The sequence below is a fragment of the Staurois parvus genome, unplaced genomic scaffold, assembly GCF_062004578.1.
Source record: "Staurois parvus isolate SC_StPar_1 unplaced genomic scaffold, SC_StPar_1.0 ptg001478l, whole genome shotgun sequence".
NCBI lineage: Eukaryota > Metazoa > Chordata > Amphibia > Anura > Ranidae > Staurois > Staurois parvus.
Genome location: NW_028319274.1, coordinates 364,023 through 390,235, shown reverse-complemented (window position 1 = coordinate 390,235; position 26,213 = coordinate 364,023). Strand labels below are relative to the sequence as shown.

The following is a 26,213-nucleotide window of genomic DNA, read 5'->3' as shown; positions in this document are numbered from 1 at the left end:
AGAAGCCGTGGAGAACGTTCTGCTGCCTGTAACATGGTTCAGTATGACCATTATGATGGTGGGTCAATGATGGTCAGTGGAGGCATATTCATGGAGGGACACACAGACCTCTACAGGCTAGACAATGGCACCCTGACTGCCATTAGGTATCGGGATGAAATCCTTGGACCCATTGTCAGATCCTACACTGGTGCGGTGGGTCCTGGGTTCCTCCTGGTGCAGTGGGTCCTGGGTTCCTCCTGGTGCAGTGGGTCCTGGGTTCCTTCTGGTGCAGTGGGTCCTGGGTTCCTCCTAGTGCAGGACAATGTCCGGCCTCATGTGGGGAGAGTATGCAGGCAGTTCCTGGAGGATGAAGGAATTGATACCATTGAATGGCCCCCACGCTCGCCTGACCTTAACCCAATAGAACCCCTCTGGGATGTCATGTTTCGGTCCATCCGACGCCCTCAGGTTGCACCTCAGACTGTCCAGGAGCTCAGTGATACCCTGGTCCAGATCTGGGAGGAAATCCCCCAGGACACCATCCGTGGTCTCATTAGGAGCCTCCCCCGACGTTGTCAGGCATGCATACAAGCACGTGGGGGCCACACAGACTACTGAGGACCATTCTGAGTTGCTGCAATGACATTTCACCAATATGGACTCGCCTGCTGCATCATTTCTTCACTTTGATTTTCGGGGTGTCTTTGAATTCAGTCCTCTGTAGGTCGATCATTTCCATCCAACGATGGGGCGTCCTTACGTTCCTCACCCATCCCCCGTCCATGTCAGTATAGAGATCCAGCAGGAGATTACTCCCCATTGAGGTCTGATGGGTTCTCAGAGTCTTCCTTTAATTTTTTGGAGCCGTGTATATACAGTATATAATGAAGTGGCTACCATGGTGCAGATGCAGGAGGACGGGGACACAGGTAATACAGGTATAGGAAGTACAATGCTGCACAGGACCGATCTTTCAGGATACACATGTATCTCCGACGTCTCTATGAAGGAAGATCCTTGCACTGACCTCACATGACGGAGCAGAAATGTTCTGACTCTCCCTGGAGCCATTGCAAGGCTGTGACAGACGAATGTTCCTTACCATCCACACAGATGACCAGCACAGCAAGTTCCTTCAAGAACCCGAGAAGACGGTCCACAATACTGAAGGTTCTGCTGACCAGACTGAGAGTCCTGTCCTTGTTCACTAAAACACAGAGAGAGTGAGAATGAGCTTTAATGAAATGCAACATCTGATCTGAAGAAATATATTCCGGATCACAATATTATTATACATTTACAGTGCATAGCTCTGACATATACCGCAGCGCTGTACAGAGATCACTGAGCCAGTCACATCAGTCTCTGTACCAGAGGAGCTTACACTCTAATGTCCCCTCCCCAAAGTCCCATCAGTCTCTGTACCAGAGGAGCTTACACTCTAATGTCCCCTCCCCAAAGTCCCATCAGTCTCTGTACCAGAGGAACTTACTCTCTAATGTCCCCTCCCCCACAGTCCCATCAGTCTCTGTACCAGAGGAGCTTACACTCTAGCATCCCCTCCCCCAAAGTCCCATCAGTCTCTGTACCAGAGGAGCTTACACTCTAATGTCCCTTCCCCCACAGTCCCATCAGTCTCTGTACCAGAGGAGCTTACACTCTAATGTCCCCTCCCCCACAGTCACATCAGTCTCTGTACCAGAGGAGCTGACACTCTAATGTCCCCTCCCCCACAGTCACATCAGTCTCTGTACCAGAGGGGCTTACGCTCTAATGTCCCCTCCCCCACAGTCCCATCAGTCTCTGTACCAGAGGAGCTTACACTCTAATGTCCCCTCCCCCACAGTCACACACTATTATTATTATACATTTATATAGCTCTGGCATATACCACAGCGCTGTACAGAGATCACTGAACCAGTCACATCAGTCTCTGCACCAGAGGAGCTTACACTCTAATGTCCCCTCCCCCACAGTCACGCAATATTATTATTATACATTTATATAGCTCTGACATATACTGTTCATTCACAGTCGTTCAGAAAGCATAAATCGTATGGATCAGGGTCCCGAATGTGTGGCCCCTACATACTTAGAGGCAGGGCTTGCATGGAACCAACCTGTAGAAGGGGTGTGATTTGGGCACCTCCACCCAGACGGGCAGCAGATGACATGTGAGTCGCTGTTACCTGTGTCTCGGTATCGGGGACCTTTATGTTGGTCAGCTTGGCTCTGTAGAGTCTTTGGTCCATCGATAATTTCCTCCTCTTCCTGATTCTCTTTCCTCCACTTCTTGCAGATGTATTTCATACATAGGATGCACACGGCGGAGATCCAGTGACACAGGAAACCGATCACAAAGAGCCTCATAATCCTCAACTTCAGGGTCACTACAGAGGAACACAACAAAAGCAAAGACTCAGTGGGGCTTTACTCCCATCGACCACTTTATTAGGCCCACCTGTCCAATTGCTCGGTAACACAAATCACATGGCAGCAACCTAATGCATTTAGGCATCTGGACCTGGTGGAGACCACTTGCTGAAATTCAAACTGATCATGGGAATGGGGAAGAAAGTGACTTTGAATGTGGCATGGTTGTTGGTGCCAGGCGGGCTGGTCTGAGTATTTCAAAAACTGCTGATCTCCTGGGATTTCCCGCACAACCATCTCTGGGGTTTACAGAGAATGGTCCGAAAAAGAGAAAATACCCAGTGAGCGGCAGTTGTGTGGAGGAAAATGCTTTGTTGATGTCAGAGGTCAGAGGAGAATGGGCAGACTGGTTGCTGCGACATTCAGATGGTAGGGTTAGAATTTGGTGTAAACAACATGAAAGCATGGATCCATCCAGCCTTGTAGCAACGGTTCAGGCTGGTGGTGGTGGTGTCATGGTGTGGGGGATCCATCCAGCCTTGTAGCAACGGTTCAGGCTGGTGGTGGTGGTGTCATGGTGTGGGGGATCCATCGAGCATTGTGTCACCGGTTCAGGCTGATGGTGGTGGTGTCATGGTGTGGTGGATCCATCCAGCCTTGTATCAATGGTTCAGGCTGGTGGTGGTGGAGTCATGGTGTGTTGGATCCATCCTGCCTTGTGTCACCGGTTCAGGCTGGTGGTGGTGTCATGGTGTGGGTGATCCATCCAGCCTTAGATCAACGGTTCAGGATGGTGATGGTGGTCTCATGGTGTGGTGGATCCATCCTGCCTTGTGTCAACAGTGCAGGCTGGTGGTGTCATGGTGTGGTGGATCCATCCAGCCTTGTATCAACGGTTCAGGGTGGTGGTGTCATGGTGCAGTGGATTCATCCTGCCTTGTATCAATGGTTCAGGCTGGTGGTGGTGTCATGGTGTGGGGGATCCATCCTGCCTTGTATCAGCGGTTCAGGGTGGTGGTGTCATGGTGTGGTGGATCCATCCAGCCTTGTATCAATGGTTCAGGCTGGTGGTGATGGGGTCATGGTGTGGGGGATCCATCCTGCCTTGTATCAATGGTTCAGGCTGGTGGTGGAGGTGTCATGGTGTGGGGGATTCATCCTGCCTTGTATCAATGGTTCAGGCTGGTGGTGGAGGTGTCATGGTGTGGGGGATCCATCCTGCCTTGTATCAATGGTTCAGGCTGGTGGTGGAGGTGTCATGGTGTGGGGGATCCATCCTGTCTTGTATCAATGGTTCAGGCTGGTGGTGGTGTCATGGTGTGGGGGATCCATCCTGCCTTGTATCAACAATTCAGGCTGGTGGTGTCATGGTGTGGGGAAGATTTTCTTGGCACTAGCAAGGTGGACCTAATAAAGTGGCCGGTGAGTGTATACTCCAAAGGACAGATTAACACAGGTCAAAACTACACCTTTTTACAATTTTTTAGAAAACAGAATACCACGTACAACCATTTATTTGGCAATTATTTTGAGAAGATCAGATCCAGGGGTCTCCAAATTGTAGCCCCCCAGTAATACCAATGATGGGCCGATATACCCCTTATTTTTTAAAGAGAGGTTTTTAGATTCTCATTCCCCGCTCACAGATCCCCACAAGCACCGAGTTGGGGTCGCAGGGAAGAGGCCCTTACCCTCATCAACACTGGATAAAAGTACGTTGCCAGCTCTATCACACCCTGGATGGGGGCCCCAGCAGCAGTTTGGTGCATGGCGGGGGCAAAGGGCGGATGGAGGGGTCATGCCAAGAGAGCAACTTTAGACGATATCCAGTTAGCCAATGAAGGGTATCATCTGCATGTTTACTTTCCTGCTGTGACACCAGTGCTATGGAAAGGGCTGTGGCTAAGGGGCTACCGCCTGTCCTCCTGTACGGGGCCCAGGCCAGAAGGGGGGCCCAGGCAGCTGGGTGAATTGGATGTGGGCAGGGAGGGTGATCGGCACTGTGGGGGAAGGGGGCAATTACTTGAACCACTCCCCTGGGTTCTTCTCCTCTCCCTCCTGTCGGCTTTCAGCTGCTGCAGAGAAAGTCATACTGGGATCGGTTCCAGTAATTGCCCCCCCCCCCATCATACACTCCCTCCCTGTGCACCATACAATTCCCTGTGTGCCCCACCCCCACAGTGCTGCCGGCTTCTCTCCTCTCCCATTGGCAGCTGCAAGCACACAATATGATCCTTCAGGATGGAGAGCGGGGGAAGGGTCCGGTAAATATTTCACATTTGTCAGCCCCTTCCTTTCCTGAATGAACCAATGAGTAATCAGTACCCAGTACTCACTGTGTTCATTCGTAACTTAAGCAAAAGTAAACTGTGTTTTCTTTAGGGGGCCTTCCCAGGTTGTCTGTATGGGGCCCTGTGGTTTCAAACAGCAGCCCTGGCTATGGACATGCCCTGAATTAAATGTTCATTTGTAAAACAACAATTTTAGATATCGAAACAACATATATATAACATAAACAAAAATGACTACAAAGACTTTATAATTCATATTTTAGAGGAGTTTGTCCATCATTGGTGCTCTGTAGCCTTCCATAGAAGACAGACCCATCTGTATACTGCAGCCCTGCCTTGCTTCTACACGGCTCACAAACATGAAAGGAAGACTCTGAAAACCCATCAGACCTCAATGGGGAGGAATCTCCTGCTGGATCTCTATATTGACATGGACGGGGGATGGGTGAGGAACGTAAGGACGCCCCATCGTTGGATGGAAATGATCGACCTACAGAGGACTGAATTCACAGACACCCCGAAAATCAAAGTGAAGAAATGATGCAGCAGGCGAGTCCATTGTGCTGAGATGTCATTGCAGCAACTCAGAATGGTCCTCAGTAGTCTGTGTGGCCCCCACGTGCTTGTATGCATGCCTGACAACGTCGGGGGAAGCTCCTAATGAGACCACGGATGGTGTCCTGGGGTATTTCCTCCCAGATCTGGACCAGGGCATCACTGAGCTCCTGGATAGTCTGAGGTGCAACCTGAGGGCGTCGGATGGACCGAAACATGACATCCCAGAGGGGTTCTATTGGATTTAGGTCAGGTGAGTGTGGGGGCCACTCAATGGTATCAATTCCTTCATCCTCCAAGAACTGCCTGCGTACTCTCCCCACATGAGGCCGGGCATTGTCTGCACCAGGAGGAACCCAGGACCCACTGCACCATGAGGAACCCAGGACCCACCGCACCAGGAGGAACCCAGGACCCACCGCACCAGGAGGAACCCAAGACCCACCGCACCAGGAGGAACCCAAGACCCACCGCACCAGGAGGAACCCAAGACCCACCGCACCAGGAGGAACCCAAGACCCACTGCACCAGCATAAGGTCTGACAATGGGTCCAAGGATTTCATCCCAATACCTGTGACGGGAGTCACTTTGAGTTGGGGGCCCATGGAACACAGCTCAATTTGGAGAGGTGGGGAGACCCCTGTCTCAGCTCCCCATAGCCCTCTTATGTGTAAGTCACCCTGTGCCTGTTAGGGGTACAGGGTGTTCTGTCCTAATATTGGGGTGGGGGGTTGTTCATTGTTTAATGCCATGCGGTTGCATCCCATTGTTCTATTGTGTGTCTTGCTTGGGAGCAAACTATTATGGGATGTATGTGTTTGTGTGTATTAGCTTAGTGGGGGGTGTCACCAGCAGCCCTCCCTCCTGATGGGACTGTCTGTTTGTGTGTCTCTTGTTACTAAATGTAGATTGCCCCGCCCTGTGTCATTATGCAGGGGGGGGGGTTGTCCCCTGAGTGTATATATCTTGTATCTGTGTTCAGATAAAGTAGTCTACCTCCTGGTTTACTTCAAGACTGGTGTCATCTAGTCTTGTATGGTCAGCGGTGGTGTCTGTTGTCGGTGTTCAGACGGGGAAGCGGTATTCTAACAGAAATACCCAAGCACAGTATGGGTTCGGTTCCGTTACAATACCTAATGGCAGTCAGGGTGCCATTGTCTAGCCCAGGGGTGGGCAACTGTGGCCCTCCAGCTGTTGATGAACTACAAGTCCCATCATGCCTCTGCCTTTGGGAGTCATGCTTGTAACTGTCAGTTTTGCAATGCCTCATGGGACTTGTAGTTCTACAACAGCTGGAGGGCCACAGTTGCCCACCCCTGGTCTAGCCTGTAGAGGTCTCTGTGTCCCTCCATGGATATGCCCCCCCAGACCATCACTGACCCACCACCACAACGGTCATGCCGAACCATGTTACAGGCAGCAGAACGTTCTCCACGGCTTCTCCAGACCCTTTCACGTCTGTCACATGTGCTCAGGGGGAACCTGCTCTCATCTGTGAGGGGGAACCTGCTCTCCTCTGTGAAAAGCACAGGGCGCCAGTGGTGGACCTGCCAATTCTGGGGTTCAATGGCCAATGCCAATCCAGCTCTATGGTGAGCACAGGGCCAACTAGAGGATGTCGGGCCCTCAGGCCACCCTCATGAAGTCTGTTTCTGATTGTTTGGTCAGAGACATTCACACTAGTGTGTTCAGGGCCTTGGTGTTTGTTTCCCATGAGCCCCTGTACCTGCATCCTGTCTGCTGCTGCCTGATCCTGATTCTGCATGAACTCTGCCTGTCCTGACCTCGGCTATTCCTGACTACGCTTCCGCCTGCTCCTTGTACCTTGCTGCCCGCACGATATCGACCCGGCCTGCCTGACTACACTCACTAAACCCGACCATCCATCCATCCCGCACGGATCACTTCAGTAAGTCTGCCTGCCTCTTCCCATCAGACTCCGTTCCCGCACTCCCCTGCCAGTACTCTCTACCACAGCCGGACGCACTCAGGGGTCACGACCTGGTTCCAGTCTGCACTAAGTCCATCCCCACCATCAGGGGCCCTGGTGAACAGCAGGCTGGGACTTAGACCCCGCGCCCTGAGGAAATCCGTGCTGTGGGCTCGGCCTGCCTGACCACTCCACCTCATCAGCCCTGACTGCCCTTGTCTGTGTACATTCTGTTCTCAGTTGGTTTTGTTATATTGTGCGTTTGTATTTGTTGTACCTTTAATAAATTATATTGTTTACTATACCTGAAGTCTGCGTTTCCCTGTGTCAGTCCACACATTTCTGGTCATACCCGGATCCCTAACACCATTCCTGTTTTGGGGGTTGTCTCATTGTTGCCCATCTAGTGCACCTGTTGTTAATTTCATGAACACCAAACCAGCTGAAACTTATTACCACCCCCCTCTGCTACTTACCTGACCAGATCCATATCCCAGGAGTGTCATGGACTTGATGCCAGACTCGGATTACAAAGTCTTCCTTTCATTTGTCTGAGCCATGTAGTATTTCCTCTCCTGTGCTGGAACTGATTACTCCTAATTCCTTGCAAACTTACATCTGCACAGTACAACTCTGTGCATGGTCAACCAACTGATCAGCAGATTGCACATGTAAAGTCTGCAGCACCCAGTAGCCAGCAGTGAGGAGCCTGCATGGATGCTGGGAATGTGTTTTTGTTTATGGGTCCCTCCCACCAAACTTAGAGCAAAGAGTGGCAGACAGACATAGTGATTACCTCTTTTGGCCTCAAAAGAGGTATTTCTTAAAAACAAAATGATTTGACAGAAGAATTGTAATTGCCTGTTGATGAAGGGGAGGGGGGAGGGGGTTTACAAGGGAAGGTATTATAGGTGTAAACTACACTTTAGGGCCTGTGCTGAAGTAAGCAGCCAGTTTCTATCTTACAGTAGGAATCATTTACCTGGAGGCAGCAGTTCTACAGCTGGAGATGTCTGGGAGCTGATCATATTTCTCACAATACAGGAGAATCTTCCGGATGTTTTTGGATCGCTGCCATCCATAGACAGAGAGATGGAGTTGTCTAGGCTGACGGCGTTCTCTACTATCTCATTGTCATTCCTCATAAATGTGAAGTTCAATGGACCGCCTCCCTCCGCTCGGCATGTGAAGATGACCAGACAATGGCTTCTATTTTCCTTCAACAACAAGACCGGTTCCATCACCGGAGCTGCAGAGAACAAAAACACAAATCTTATTACCGGCAAGTCCTAGGAACATTCCCTGCCTGGAGCCCGAGCTGAACGTTCCCAGCCTGGAGCCCGAGCTGAACGTTCCCAGCCTGGAGCCCGAGCTGAACGTTCCCAGCCTGGAGCCCGAGCTGAACGTTCCCAGCCTGGAGCCCGAGCTGAACGTTCCCAGCCAAGAGCCCGAGCTGAACGTTCCCAGCCAAGAGCCCGAGCTGAACGTTCCCAGCCAAGAGCCCGAGCTGAACGTTCCCAGCCAAGAGCCCGAGCTGAACGTTCCCAGCCTGGAGCCCGAGCTGAACGTTCCCAGCCTGGAGCCCGAGCTGAACGTTCCCAGCCTGGAGCCCGAGCTGAACGTTCCCAGCCTGGAGCCCGAGCTGAACGTTCCCAGCCAAGAGCCCGAGCTGAACGTTCCCAGCCAAGAGCCCGAGCTGAACGTTCCCTGCCTGGAGCCCGAGCTGAACGTTCCGTGCCTGAAAAGTTGGAACCTGCAACTTCCTGCCACCTACCTACATACCTGCCACCATCTCCACTCTACCTACATACCTGCAACTTTCTACCACCTACCTACATACCTGCAACCTTCTACAATCTACCTACATATCTGTAACTTTCTCCCACCTACCAACCTACCTACCTGCAGCATCAATTCACCTACCTACATTCCTGCAACTTTCTCCCACCTACCTACATTCCTGCAACTTTCTCCCACCTACCTACATTCCTGCAACTTTCTCCAATCTACCTACAACTTGCTCTGACCTACCTACATACCTGCAACTTTCTCTGACCTACCTACATACCTGCAACTTTCTTCAATTTACCTACATACCTGCAACTTTCTGCCACCTACCAACCTACCTACCTGCAACTTTCTTTGATCTACCTACATACTTGCAACTTTCTGCCACCTACCTATCTGCAACTTTCCCAAATCTACCTACATACCTGCAACTTTCTACCACCTATCTACATACCTGCAACTTTCCCCAATCTACCTACATACCTGCAACGTTCTACCACCTACCTACATACCTGCTACTTCCTCCAATCTATCTATATACCTGCAACTTTCTCCCACCTACCTACATACCTACAACGTTCTCCAATCTACCTACATATCTAACTTTCTCCCACCTACCTATAATCCTGCAGCGTCCCTTCACCTATTTACATACCTACAACTTTCTGCCACCTACCTACAGTTCTGCACGTTTCTCCAATCTACCTCCATACTGCTACTTTCTTCCACCTACCTGCATCCCTGCAGTGTTCCTCTGCCTACCTACATACCTGCCGCATTATTCTACCTACCCCCATACCTTCAGGATACTTCCTATTTACCTACATACTTGCAGCACTCTCCTAACTACATACCTGCTGGATGCTCCTTATCTAACTACATACCTACATTGCTCTTCCACCTTCGTACATACGTGTGGGATACTCCCTATCCATCTGCATACTTGCAGCGTTCTCCTACCCACCTCCATGACTACCAACATATCTGCAATATACAGTACTTCTTATCTACATACATACCTGCATGGAAACTTCTTATATGCCTACAAACCTGCAATGTGCACCTACCTAGCTACATGCCTGCAGATTATTTCATATCTACCTACATACCTGCAGCATACTTCTTCTACCTACAGGATATTTCTTATCTACCTACCTACTGGATACTCTTTATCTACCTACATACTGGCTCTGTAATCCCACTTACCTATCCACATACCTGTAGTATACTTCTTATCTACATACATACCTGTAGCATACTTCTACCTACATACAGTACCTACAGGATACTTCTTATCTACCTACCTACAGGATACTCTTTATCTACCTACATACCTGCAGCAGTCCCAGCTATCTACATATGTGTAGGATAATTCTTATATACATACATACCTGCAGCATACGCATACTACCTACAATACCTGCAGGATGCTCCTTAACTACCTACATACCTGTAGCATACTTCTTCTACCTACATACAGTACCTACAGGATACTTCTTATCTACCTACCTACAGGATACTCTTTATCTACCTACATACCTGCAGGATACTTCTTATCTACCTACCTACAGGATACGTCTTATCTACCTACCTACTGGATACTCTTTATCTACCTACATACTGGCTGTGTAATCCCACCTACCTATCCACATACCTGTAGTATACTTCTTATCTACCTACATACCTGCAGCGTAATCCTACCTACCTACAGAATACTCCTTATTAACAGAACACAAGACTTACTTTTTTCCCCACACTTGTCGAATGTATCCTGTGTTGAAATGAATTACTCCCATTGCCCTGCAATCTTGCATCTCTACAATAAAAACCATTTGAAGCTGCAGTAAACTAGACTTCAGACTGCCTTCAGTCAATTTAGAACATGACTTCAGTCATCATTCTCCTTTCCTCCTGATCCATACAGTCACTGTCCACCTCTCAGAAATATTATCTATCTCTGCCATCAATCAAGAATTATATAAAAGAACACATCCATGGGATCCCTATAGATGTGCATGCTCAACCGCCTGATCAGCAGATTGCACAGTAATGCAGAACCCAGTGGGCAACAGGGAGGAGCCTGAAAAGCTAAATGGATGCCGGGGATTTGTTCTTTCATATAATGCTCTTCAAAGATCTGGGCAGGGAGCTGTGACGTAGACAGGTGCCTCCCACCAACAACTACAGAGTACTTCTACTACCTACATTACTACAGGATAATCCTTATTTACCTACTTACTGCATAACCCTGCCTACTTATAGGTACGTATACGATATTCCCTATATATCTTACATACCTGCAGATTACTCCTCATGTCTCTATGTACTGGTATCATAATCCTATCTACCAACATACTTGCAGTATACTCCATGTGCCAGCTTTGTCCAAAGGCCAGTGGTCATGAACTAATAGTGATGGGGCTTTGCTGTCCCCTCTGACATTCCCAAAATTCCTATAGGCTAGTAATACAGCCCATTAAAATGCTGGGCCAGTAGGAGTTGGTGAAGGTGGAAGGGGTTTGTGATGGTCCATCACTACCGGGAAGGGTTTGATCTTTGCCCATCCAGAACGACTGGCATTTGGGCAAAGCAGAAGGTCAGGCACAAGTAGAGCTGCTTCAGATATGTGCATCTATAGTCTGTGATAGGAACATGAAAAGCAGCTCAGACTACTCGCCTACAGCCTGGAGACATCCCTTGCCGTACTGCTTCTCCATTAGATCTTAGTCTTTGGTCCTTGGGGTTAAATGGCACCCAGAGGCACTTCATTTAGAAGACTAAGGGTTCTACTGTAAAATCAGGGCATAGTGGGTATGCTTGCTGAAGAGATGTCACCACTATGCCCTTCATTTACATTGTACTGGTGCAGAGAGTGGTGCCAAGGTCACCCCTGCATCCATTAGGTTGCCTACCCTGGAGAAGAGGGCAAGTGGAGGGGGACCCATGACTTGCCTGAAGGCTATAGAAAAGGTATTAAAACAAATAACACATTGGGGGGCCTACAGGGGAAGAAGGGGGAGAAAGTCTGGGGGTGGTGTGGAGACTGAAGGTAGACTATAGGATCCAGTTGTCCTTCATTAAAATCAAGGCACCCAAAAGAGAGCACCTTCTACAGTACCAGTCCCGGATTGGAGTTCTTTGGCTCCTATTTTTGTCCCTTGCCAACCACCCCCCATATGTCATGACTCATATACCACACTCACCCATCACATGGAGATGGATCTGTCTCTTCATCGTGAAATTCATTTCGTATTCAAAGATCCCGCTGTCCTCCACTCTTAGCTCATTCAGTAGAAATGTTCCATTATGTTGGAAGAAGTCACCACGCTTGTTGTACGGATCCCGTACCCTGCACCCATGATGACATGTCACTATGAGCAGTGACCCTTTTCTAAAGTCATAAAATGTGAAATTATCAATCTTCTCCCCGGGGAAGAATACAGATGAGCCGACTGCTTCATATAAATGGAGAGTCTTCGTACCTTCAATCCCTGCAAAAATAAACAGATAAAAGGACCTCTGTTGAGTATTGTCATAGGGTTGTGAAATCCCGAACAAGTCTATGAAGGAGGTGATATTCAGGTTGACCTGCAAGGAGGTCCACTGAAGCCAAATATACCTGTCAATACATTCTGAACTGAGATAAGTCTGAACCCCCAGGAAGCTGACACAAGATAGCAGGCCACCGGCCCAGAGTTCTGTGGACTGGGTGGCCATATGGCTCTCACTGCGTTTAAAAAATATGTGAACCTAATCACAAGAACTTTCCTTAAAATGGTTGTAAAGGCTGAAGGTTTTTTTACCTTCATGCATTCCAAGCAAGTAGGTACAAAACCTTATGATTGCAACAGACCCCCCACCCAGCATTTACCTAAGCCCCCCTCAATCCAGCGATGTGCACGAGGGCAGCGGCTTTCCCAGGTCTCTTCATTCTCATTGGCTAAGATAGCAGTGGGAGCCTTTGGCTCCTGCTACTGTCAATCACAGCCAGTGAGCCAATGAGGAGAGATCAGGGGTTGGGCCGAGCTGTGTTTGGTGCAAATCGACACACAGAGCAGCAGCTCTGGAGCGATTTTGCTCAGGTGCCCCCAGAGAGAGCTGCTTGCAATGGAGGATTGAGCAGGAGGGAGGGGCCAGGAACGCCAGTGGGGGACCCACGAAGAGAAGGACAATTGCACCACAGCAGGCAAGCATAGCATGAAATCTACCTTTAATATCACTTTAACAAGTTAGCATCATTTAACAACTCATTTTTAATCTTTTGCATTCAAAGCGTTCATTAAAATGATCCCTGGCGATTCTGCCATATAGGTCCTTGTTCGGGTACTTCCTGTTATAAGGAGACAACATGCTGTCCCTGCCTCCTGAGTGTGCTCCTGCATTGTCACCATATCACATGAGCTTCCGATGGAGACCACAAGGGTTTATTTACTATTCTGGTTCGCTTCCAGGATTTATTCCTAAAGCTCAATTGAACAAGCTGAGGTTAGAAGCTGATTGGCTACCATGCACAGCTGCACCAGTGAACCAGCTTTAGTAAATCTCTCCAACTGAGACACGTTACTCAAGCGTTATCCACTGTTGTCACCATCAGGCAAACCGCCCTGAGAAATGCCACGTGTCCATCTCTGGAGTGCATGCAGACAGGAGAGGCTGCTAGAGAACAGCAGTTGTATGATACAACAAAAAAAGGAACAAATGTTACAGTATATTATTATAAAAGTCAATATGTCACGAATCAAAACGCACGCCCACAGCGACTAGCTAACCGAGCCGTGGTCCGTCCATGACTGGGGTAAAGAGGGAATGAGGGGGACTTTGAGCATATAAGACTGGTCTTGATACACTTTCACAGCCCGCACTACCTCTGACCACCACTAGAGGGAGCTGGCTGACCACACACAGGCAGATACGAATCTTACATACAAGGGTTGGGGAGCAGCCTAGCAATCGACACACCCTTCTAGGATTCCTCCAGCTATCCTACAAGCTAGAACCCCGGTGTTAATCACTCTTCCACCGTCCACACACCAGACACACCACAAACGGTAGCTTGCCACCACCCAACAGTTTGTCCGCAGACTGGTCTGTTGGGCCACCACACACACACACAGATCTCCGTCTGGCAGATCTACTACTTTACAATCTGCATGCAATCTGCCAACACGCAGTGCAATTGCATACAGATAGGCAATGAACTTGGACCGAGCACATAGACACTGCAATACAACAATCTCGCCGGAGATATGAACCCGAGCTTAGTACACAGAAGTCACTTATTAAATTTATGATTTATACTCTTGAAAGTGGGCGGAGCATAAAATATGAGTTACAGAAAATACAAAAAAGACAAAAAGACACAATTAGCTTTTCACTATGAAATAAAAAGGAAATAAAAACTGAAATAAAACTTTTACCAAGATTTATCCTGCAACTGGACCAAGCCAGAGAAAGTCCACGATTCATCAGTCAAATAGAACTGGCTCTGTACGAATCACAACTTCCATATCTCAGGGTCCTCAATTTATTGAAATATGCATGTGGGCTGGACTATAGACTTTGGTCAATCAACCCTGTGGGGGGGGGGGGGGGTTCCTGTACCAGCCCACAGGACGTTCTGTGTTCTGAAGTGCCCAATCTCGATTGAACCAGAAACGGTTCAGATCACCAAGTCAGGGATAGGATTTCCGACACCAGCGCATCAGTCTGATCGCAACAGTACCAATCATTGCTCAGCTGTCCCAATCAGGTGCCATATAACCATTTTATGTGTTTCTCTGGGATTCTACATAGGCTACAAATACACTTTTACATGCAGATGTAGCCGACAGAGTGTCCAATCAGAAGGAAGGATTTTCATCTCTCTGCAAATAATGTTTTAGCTTTTATGAGAGATGAATATGATTCCTCTGATCTGTGGATATAAGTCATAGCTGGCAGACCTTTTGGAGCCTTTTTTATCGGTCTCCTGCTGGTTCTTGTAGCTAATTTGACTAGGATTCTTCTTTTAGGTTCAAGAAAGTGGCAAACTCTGGCTACATAGGTGACTACATTTTGTTGCCATCTAGGTGTCACCTCTAGCCTAGAAGATGCTCTGGCCTTTCAGATGCTGATTGGTGAACATGTGTCTCTGACTGAATACCAGGGGCGTCTCTAGGGTTGGTGTCACCCGGTGCGAGAACACTTGGTGACACCCCCTCCAACGATCCCCACAGGATGGATCGGATCTGCAGATTGAGCATAATGAATCAGAGTCCAATCCATTATGCTCCCCAATCCGCAGATCCAATCCATCCTGTGGGGATCGTCGGCATGCAACCTATACGGGGTGACACCGGACCCGCTCCACGAAAAGGTAAGTTGTAAAGAAAGCCGACGATCCCCGCAGGTTGGATCAGATCTGCAGACTGAGCATAATGGATCGGACTCCGATCCATTATGCTCCCCAATCCGCAGATCCGATCCATCCTGCGTGGATCATCAGCATGCAACCTATACGGGGGTGACACCGGACCCGCTCCACGAAAAGGTAAGTTGTAAAGAAAGCCGACGATCCCCGCAGGATGGATCAGATCTGCAGACTGAGCATAATGGATTGGACTCCGATCCATTATGCTCCCCAATCCGCAGATCTGATCCATCCTGCGGGGATCATCGGCATGCAACCTATACGGGGTGACACCGGACCCGCTCCATGAAATGGTAAGTTGTAAAGACAGCCGATGATCCCTGCAGGATGGATCAGATCCATCCTGCGGGGATCATCAGCTTGCTTTACAACTTACCTTTTCGTGGAGCGGGTCCCGGTGTCACCCCATGCGGTAGGTGTCACCCAGTGTGGCGCACACCCCCCGCACCTGCCTCGGGACGCCACTGCTGAATACTACTTATCATTGATAACACGGAATGAAACTAGATCTACAATGACATATTTCTACTGATCACACGACATCCCAACTACCCAAATCTTACATTTAGGTCACACAATAGTTTATTATACACAGCGCTTTAGCAAACTAACATCATTCAGACAGGATTTACATCTTCATCAAACATTACAGGACACCACCAGACTACGTCTATAACTGAAATGTCGGTGGACTGACCCCATGGAGGAAGTGTGACCAGATACAGGCTCCACATTTTCCATGGATTTGGGGTCGGAATCTTTCTCCCTTACAGAAAGGATACTTGATATTCAGATCCTATTACACGGCTCAGTCATGTGATGAGATCAGATGGGTGTTGGCGACTTCCTGTTCAAAGATGTGTTCTTTGCAGAGGGTGAAGTACAGCAAGGCTGGAAAGTCCCTGACATGCAGCAAACATTCTGGGAAACGAAGAGAAACGACTACAGAAAACCTGAATTCTGCTTCACAGCAGAGCAGCAAACCTACCCCATGGATCACCAGCATCATCATCTGTCAGGGATTCTACAACTGGTCCTCTATGGAGCCCAATACCATTCTCAGCCTCTGGATCTCATAGAAAAATTGTTCTAATGGATTTATGGTGTTTTTTCGGCATCTGCATCCTTCGTAACCCTCAAGAACCAACCAGCTTTATACCCAAAACACATCGTAATGGAACATCTGGATGACTACAGCCACCCCAACTCTGGTGGCTCCCTTAAAAATGATTTACTTCTAATCTGGATTATTAATGCTTTATTGGCATTAACTGGTTGTTGCTGGTGAAGCTATGAAGGGAATTGATAAAATTATGGTCAAGAGGACAAAATGGCACCCAAGGAGGCCTCACACCAAAGGAACAGCTGGACACAATCTACCCGGGACTTTTATTGCTGGAGTCAAGATGAGTCCAAATCCTGTTTCTATACTAATTGTCCATTTTTTTCATCACAAATTGGGATGAGAGTGGGAGCGCCCGAACTACCTATCTTGCGATCAACTGAACATGTTTTAACTGCTAGGAGCTGGAGGAAATATGGTTAGCCTATGTGGCCAGGACTCTACAACAGGTCTTCTTTCGGGTTCTATACAATCCTCAGCCTCTGGATCTTACAGAAAAATTGTCCTTTATGGCCCTCAAGAATCATCCAGCTTTTTACCCATCACATGTAGAGATGGCATATCTGAATAGCTACAGCCCCCCCCTCCAAAATCCTATTCTTCCATCTACTTGGTCTCAGGAATTTTACCATGCCACATTACAACTGGCCTCCAGCCTACATCAGTACCCCAGGGATAGGGCAGATTTTAGTCAGGCCATGTTCCAGGTCGCTTCATGCCTACAGTGGTGCCCCAGGTATAGGATGGATTTTAGTCAGTCCACATTCCAGTTGGCCTCTAGCCCATAGTGGTTCCCCATTGATAGCATGGGTTTTAGTCAGGCCATATTTTGGCCTCCCTCTAGCCCAGAACAATGCACAGATTGGGCAGATCACATTACAACTGGCCTCTAGCCCACATCACTGCCCCAATGACTGGGTGAATTTTAGTCAAGCCACATTCTAGTTGTCCTCTAGCCAACAGCAGTGCCTCAATAATGGGGCAGATTTTAGTAAGGCCCACAATCTAGCTGGCTTCTAGCCCACATCACTCTTCCAGTGATAGAGTGGATTTTAGTCAGACCATGTTTCAGCTGGTCTCTAGCCCAGGGGTCTACAAACTTTCTTAACAGAGGCCTAGATTACTGTCCTTCAGACTTTAGGGGGACCGGATTGTGTCCAGTGTCAATGGAATTAACTAGTGCTTCAGGCTTGGTGGTCAGAGGGAGTAAGAAAATTACATAGCACCTGAGGTCAGTAGGAGGAGGAATAGTGTCCCATCATTTGTATCTGTATCAGTGGAAGGAATGGTGCCCCATCACTGGGGACCGTGGAAGGTATAGTGCCCCATCATTGGTGTCAGTGGAAGGAATCGTGCCCCATCATTGGTGTCAGTGGGAGGAATAGTGCCCCATTATTGGTGTCATTGGGAGGAATAGTGCCCCATCATTGGTGTCAGTGGGAGGAATAGTGCCCCATCACTGGTATCAGTAGAAGGAATGGTGACCCATCATTGGTATCAGTGGGAAGGAATCGTGCCTCATCATTGGTTTCAGTGGAAGGAATGGTGCCCCATCGTTGGTGTCAGTGGAAGGAATGGTGCCCCATCATTGGTGTCAGTGGAAGGAATGGTGCCTCATCGTTTGTTTCAGTGGAAGGAATGGTGCCCCATCATTGGTGTCAATGCCTCATCGTTGATGTCAGTGGGGAGGAATAATGCCCCATCGTTGGTGTCAGTGGAAAGGAATGGTGCCTCATTGCTGGTGTCAGTGGGACGGAATGGTGCCTCACCATTGGTGTTAGTGGGAAGGAATGATGCTTAAAAAGGTAAGCAAATGGCCGCATGTGGCCCGTGGGCCACAGTTTGGATACCACTGCTCTAGCCCACAGCATTATCCATGTAATGGGGCAGCTTTCAGTCAGGCAGGTTCTGTTCTCTAGATCTCTAGCACCTTCTAAGCAGGGGACCATAGCAGTGTTAGTCAGTCTGCCAGCAGACCACAATGGTTTGGAAGTGTCACAAAACAGAGTGGAGGCTTAGCTACGTGTTCTGGTGTAGATAGCCATAAAGCTCACCATGAGGTAAGGCCACCAACTGTAAACCCATCTGAAGACACTTCATTGCTCCACAAAGAGCCATTAATATTATTATCTAGAACCCCCGCATTCTACCGGCCAACCTTCCCAGGCTCCATATAGCCCCCTCACTACCTACAACCCTTCTGTGCTCTAAGGAACTATCTCTATTAGCTAAAAGCCCTCCATTCTACAGAACCCCCCCTAGACTCCATACAGCCCCCTCACTACCTACAACCATTCTGTGCTCTACGAAACTCTCTTATCTAAAAGCCTTCCATTCTACAGAACCCCCCAAGACTCCATACAGCCCCCTCACCAGGGGCGGACTGACAACTTATGGGGCTCCCGGGCAATAGGGGATCATGGGGCCCCTGTGTCCTTGCCCAAACTCAAAAAAGCCTATGAAAAAGGTACCAGGGGCATCTCATGGGGCCCCCTACTGACCCCGGGCCCTCGGGCAGTGACCGAGTTTCCAAATGATCAGTCCGCCCCTGCCCCTCACTATCTACAACCCTTCTGTGCTCTACGAAACTCTATTATCTAAAAGCCCTCCGTTCTACAGAACCCCCCAAGACTCCATACAGCCCCCTCACTGCCTACAACCCTTCTGTGCTCTATGAAACTCTCTATTATCTAAAAGCCCTCCGTTCTACAGAACCCCCCAAGACTCCATACAGCCCCCTCACTACCTACAACCCTTCTGTGCTCTATGAAACTCTCTATTATCTAAAAGCCCTCCGTTCTACAGAACCCCCCCCCCCCCCCAAGACTCCATACAGCCCTTCTCACTACCTACAACCCTTCTGTGCTCTATGAAACTCTCTATTCTCTAAAAGCCTTCCATTCTACAGACCCCCCCCCCCCCCAAGACTCCATACAGCCCTTCTCATTTCTTAGAACCTTCTGCATTAGTGTATTTATATATAAAACATAGAAGAGCAATGGCAGAAAAAAGACCACGTGGTCTGCTGAGTCTGCCCTACATTTATTTTTGAATTTATAAAGGGGGTTTTTGTTTGGTACTTTGTTAAGATTTGTTTGTGTCTCTGCTGGAAGTCCATTCCAAGCACCAACTACTCTTTCTGTAAAATAATACGCTCTAAGATTAGTTTTGAACTTTCCTCCTGCTAGTTTGAGGTCATGTTCTTGATCTTGGCTTCATATTGAAAATCCTGCCCTACCGAACCTTATTCCTGATATATTAAAAGGTATCAACCATGTGTCTCCTTTCTTTTCTTTCCTCCAGACTTCAGTTCCTGAAGTTTCTCCTGTAGTCACCAGGAATCCCATTTCCCCATACCCCCAACGTATACAGCAGGGACCCCACTACTCTACGTCCATGTCCTGACCTGCAATGACTTCATCACAAACTGAAATGACTAAATCTTCCCACACTCACGTCAAGTGACTCAATAGGGAAACAGAAAGTTTCAGAAAGAAACTGAATGGGCCAACTAAAAACAAAAACAAAATGACGTCCTCGTGTTGTACTGATGTGACCCTAATTGCCCTGAATTTATACCCTTACAGATCCGGAGAGGGATCGGTGAACTTTCCAACCTCCACCCAAATAATACACTAAAATATAAAAACTATGGAAAGAGTTTTGAATAATTCTGGGACTTGGAGTTCCTCTACAGCCGTCTATAGAACATACTATATAAAGATTGCAGTTAATGGGATTTACTGTACAATTCTCACCTGAGGTCCAGCTGGCTCTCAGCACCAGTGTAAACAGGAATATGAGGGGGATCATCCTGGGATTGGTGATTATTGGGGTGCAGGAGGAGGAGAACTGATTCCACTCAGCTGCAGCAGGGATGTAATGATGAAGTATAGATGGCGGGGGGGGGGGGGGGAGGGGGGAGCCCATGTGACCATGGAGGTGGAAATCCCCTGTATTGTGCAATATATATTATACACCAGAATGGACACTATGGAGCTCTATAATACTTCCTATACAAAGTGTATCGCATCAGATAAAGCCGATCGCCATTGATGACATCATAGGAAATATTAGTATTAGTAATATTATATTATAAGTTCTAAATATAAGGAGCAAAGCCTGGGGGGAGGGGCCAAGGAATGCGGGAATTCCGATGACGTCATCGCACTCGTGCACACACTTCTACAACTGTCATATGACACGGGAGACATTTAAATCACATGACACAACAATATACTACGCAACAGTAAGTGGACTCTGCTGCTGTAGAACTACAAGTTCCAGCATGGCCAGTCTGAGCGTGGTGGGATTTTCATTTCTACAGCAGCACAGCTGAGCCTCATTTACTGTCTACAAACTTCCTCTGACTTTCTAAAGTTTTATGACTTCATACATGATTGGCTACGACTTCATACATGCTTGGCTACGACTTCATACATGCTTGGCTACGACTTCATACATGATTGGCTACGACTTCATACATGATTGGCTACGACCTCATACATGATTGGCTACGACTTCATACATGCTTGGCTACGACTTCATACATGATTGGCTACGACCTCATACATGCTTGGCTACGACTTCATACATGATTGGCTACGACTTCATACATGATTGGCTACGACTTCCTACATGATTGGCTACGACTTCCTACATGATTGGCTACGACTTCCTACATGATTGGCTACGACTTCATACATGATTGGCTACGACTTCATACATGCTTGGCTACGACTTCATACATGCTTGGCTACGACTTCATACATGCTTGGCTACGACTTCATACATGCTTGGCTACGACTTCATACATGCTTGGCTACGACTTCATACATGATTGGCTACGACTTCATACATGCTTGGCTACGACTTCATACATGATTGGCTACGACTTCATACATGCTTGGCTACGACTTCATACATGATTGGCTACTATTGGCTATGACTTGATACATTGTAACATTTTGTGCTGCATTTCCCTGTATTTACTAAAGTCAGTTCCTCCCCAGCAGAGAACTTTAAACAGAAATATTTTAACTTCAGCCAGTAACTTCCCACAAGGCTGGTATTGTTCCCAACATAGACCCCCCCCCCCCAACCTAGAGATGAATCCCCCTCATCAGAGATCCTCAGCTCCCTAAATAAAGTTCATTGCCCACTATCAGTTACCCCCCAACACAGATCTGATTGCCCCCAGCAGACCATGCCTTGCCCCCCCCCCACACTGGCAGCTCTCACCTGTATCTGTACAGAGGATGGTCAGGGATATCAGGAGGATCAGGAGGGTCTTCATGGTGTAGAGATGGGGGGGGGGGGGACTCTGCAGAGAGATCCACAGATGCTGTTGATGCAACCACAGAGATTGCAGCAACTGAGGGAATGCAGGGTGATGGGAGGGAGGCCAGGAGACACCCCCACCTGATGCAATCTCATTGACTGGGAATGTGAGGAGAGAATGGAGGAGGGGAGAGCCGGGATGTGATCTGATTGCTATGGTAACATCTGCTGTTGCTGGCGGCCAATTAATAGACAAGAACTCTGCGCCTCCAGCAGAATACTGTCACATGTTCACTTACATGACTCTGCACGCTACTACTATTAATAATGTCTCTGGTGATATCAGTGGCAGTCAATCAGTGTCAACTAGTGTCAGATTGCCCGCCACACTTCCACAACTCCATTATAAGTCCCCGATCACCGCCATTAGCAGTATAACAAAAGTTCCCGTATATACGCCAGAGTTCGTAGACGCTATAACCAATCAGAAGACACTTATTGAGGTTTTTTGTTTGTTTTTGTTTTACCGAAGACATGTAGCAGCATCAAATGTAATACCTGGAATACATTTTGGCCAAATTTTATGAAGAAATTTGATTTTTTAAAATCTTTTTATTGGATATAGTTTATAGCAGAAAGTATTTTTTATTTTTTTATTTTTTTTAATTTTCAGTTTTTTTTTGTTCATGTCGCAAGAATTAAAAAAAAAAAAAAAAAACCATTGTTGATCAAATACAACCAAAAGAAAGCTCTCTTAGATTCTAACGAGCTGATCCCTCCTGTGTTCATTTGTAATGTAACTGTACTGTCTGAGCTCACGTTGTACAGCGCTGCACAGACTGTTGGCGCCATAGAAATCCTGAATAATAATAATAATAATTTTCATAAAAAAGATACACATTTATTTTGGGTGCAGTGTTGCATGACCGCGCAATTGACAGCTAAAGTAGCGCAGTGTGATATAGCAAAAAACGGCCTGGTCACGAAGGGGGTAAAACCTTCTGGATCTCAAGTGGTTATTAACCCCTCACCCTCCAGAGGACTCCCCCCCCCCCCCATGACCAGGCCATTTTTTGTGATAAGGCGCTGCGTTATTTTAACTGACAATTGCGCAGTCGTACAACGCTGCACCCAAATTAAATTTACATCCTTTCTTTTCCACAAATAGAGCTTTCTTTTGGGGGTATTTGATCGCCTGTGCGGTTTTTCATTTTTTGCGCTATAAACAAAACAAGATGGATAATTTTGAGAAAAAAACAATATTTTGGACTTTTTGCTATTAAACATGTCCAATAAAAAAAATAATAAATAAAATTCCATCATAAATGTATTCCGCTCCGTGTCTTCGCTAAAAAAATCCCAATACGTGGAAATTAATTGGTTTATGTGAAAGTTATAGCGTTTACAAATGGCGGTATAGATACTGGGATTTCTTTTTTATTAGTAAAGGCGGCGATCGGCAAATTATAGTGAGACTGCGGTGGACATTCTGACATGGGGGGGGGGGACTGACTTGGTGTCACTGACATCCCCAGTGACACCATTACAGTGATCAGTGCTAATAAAAATCACTGACACTGTTCTAATGGCACCGGGCAGGAAGGGGTTAATATCTGGGGCCGTCAAAGGGTTAATTGTGTGCTGTGTGTGTTTCACTGTGAGCATGCTGCTATGCAGAGCCATACAAAGCAGTGTGCAAGAGCTGACAGGGGAGGGATCTGGGTTGTTTATACACAGATCTCTCCCCGATTGGAGATACTTGGCGAGCACCAGGTGCTGCCAAGAAATTACCAGCTGGGACACGGTGATTGACAGCTGAGGCCGCAAATGGCGGCGCTGGTAAGGCGTGTGCACAGCTCAAGTGTGCCCCCCACCCAGTGCTGCAAAATCACGTATATATACTTGATTTTGCGCACCCGTGCCGCCCTTTAGCAGTATTTTTACTATAGGACGGTGCAGAAGCGGTTAATAGAGTGATGGGTGATAATACTATACACGGACATTGTACTAATGACAGCGGCCGGGAAGGGGTTAACATCTCAGGCAATCAAGGGGTTAAATGTGTGCCTATTTATGTGTAATGTGTGCTGCTTTTACTAGGAGATCCCTTAGTTTCTCATCCCTGCTTTGCAGGGATGAGAAACAGACAGCTCGCTCCCCCTGTACAGAACTTTGTGTTGTTTACCAACACAGAGCTCTGGGCTGTGATTGGACACTGCTGATCAGCAGGTCCCAGCCATGAATTTTGGGCCAGGACTTGCTAACAGGTTCACACAAACATACTCATAATACACACACAAACACACACACATACTCATAATACACAAACATACTCAAATTACACACACAAACACACATGTATACTCATAATACACACACAAACACACCCACATAATACACACACAAACACACATGTATACTCATAATACACACACAACACACACACACATACACATAATACACACACAAACACACCCACATAATACACACACAAACACACATGTATACTCATAATACACACACAACACACAAACACATACTCATAATACACACACAACACACACACACATACACATAATACACACACAAACACACCCACATAATACACACACAAACACACATGTATACTCATAATACACACACAACACACAAACACATACTCATAATACACACACAACACACACACACATACTCATAATACACACACACACACACATACACATAAGACACACACACACACACATACACATAATACACACACATACACATAATACACACACACACACATACATGTATACTCATAATACACACACAAACACACACGCATACACATAATACACACACAAACACACATGTATACACATAATACACACACAACACATACACATAATACACACACAAACACACACGCATACACATAATACACATACTCATAATACACACACAAACACACACACATACACATAATACACACACAAACACATGTATACTCATAATACACACACAAACACACACGCATACTCATAATACACACACAAACATACACACATAATACACACACAAACACACATGTATACTCATAATACACACACAACACATACACATAATACACACACAAACACACATGTATACTCATAATACACACACAACACACACACATACACATAATACACACACAAACACACATGTATACTCATAATACACACACAAACACATACTCATAATACACACACAAACACACACGCATACACATAATACACACACAACACATACACATAATACACACACAAACACACACGCATACACATAATACACATACACATAATACACACACAACACACATAATACACACACAAACACACACACATACACATAATACACACACAACACACATACTCATAATACACACACAAACATACACACATACACATAATACACACACAAACACACATGTATACTCATAATACACACACAAACACACACGCATACACATAATACACACACAAACACACACGCATACACATAATACACATACTCATAATACACACACAAACACACACGCATACACATAATACACACACAAACACACATGTATACTCATAATACACACACAACACATACACATAATACACACACAAACACACACGCATACACATAATACACACACAAACACACACGCATACACATAATACACACACAACACACACACATACACATAATACACACACAACACACATGTATACTCATAATACACACACAAACACACACGCATACTCATAATACACACACAAACACACACACATAATACACACACAAACACACATGTATACTCATAATACACACACAACACACACACACATACACATAATACACACACAAACACACATGTATACTCATAATACACACACAACACACACGCATACACATAATACACACACAACACATACACATAATACACACACAAACACACACGCATACACATAATACACATACTCATAATACACACACAAACACACACGCATACACATAATACACACACAAACACACACGCATACACATAATACACACACAACACACACACATACACATAATACACACACAACACACACACATACACATAATACACACACAAACACACACGCATACACATAATACACATACTCATAATACACACACAAACATACACACATAATACACACACAAACACACATGTATACTCATAATACACACACAACACACACACATAATACACACACAAACACACATGTATACTCATAATACACACACAAACACATACTCATAATACACACACAAACACACACGCATACACATAATACACACACAAACACACATGTATACTCATAATACACACACAAACACACACGCATACACATAATACACACACAACACACACACATACACATAATACACACACAAACACACACGCATACTCATAATACACACACAAACACACACGCATA

General features: G+C 46.7%; 1 protein-coding gene across 3 annotated transcripts in view; it reads right to left on the bottom strand.

The window, feature by feature from the left end:
* Positions 1-21,883, bottom strand: part of LOC149435763 (uncharacterized) — a 38,919-nt gene extending 17,036 nt beyond the window's left edge. Inside the window, exons 1-5 of one of the 3 annotated variants that reach the window (XM_089662461.1) lie at positions 21,694-21,883; positions 12,124-12,411; positions 8,115-8,381; positions 2,172-2,372; positions 1,085-1,189 (exon numbers count right to left, since the gene is read on the bottom strand). In XM_089662461.1, the coding sequence (XP_089518587.1) occupies positions 1,085-1,189; positions 2,172-2,372; positions 8,115-8,381; positions 12,124-12,411; positions 21,694-21,748 (916 nt within the window). In that variant the 5' untranslated portion in view covers positions 21,749-21,883. Of the gene's footprint in view, positions 1-1,084; positions 1,190-2,171; positions 2,373-8,114; positions 8,382-12,123; positions 12,412-16,026; positions 16,141-20,210; positions 20,314-21,693 lie in introns of those variants that run through there. The other 2 variants (XM_089662462.1, XM_089662463.1) reach the window with 2 other exon arrangements.
* Between the last annotated feature and the right edge of the window lie 4,330 nt (positions 21,884-26,213).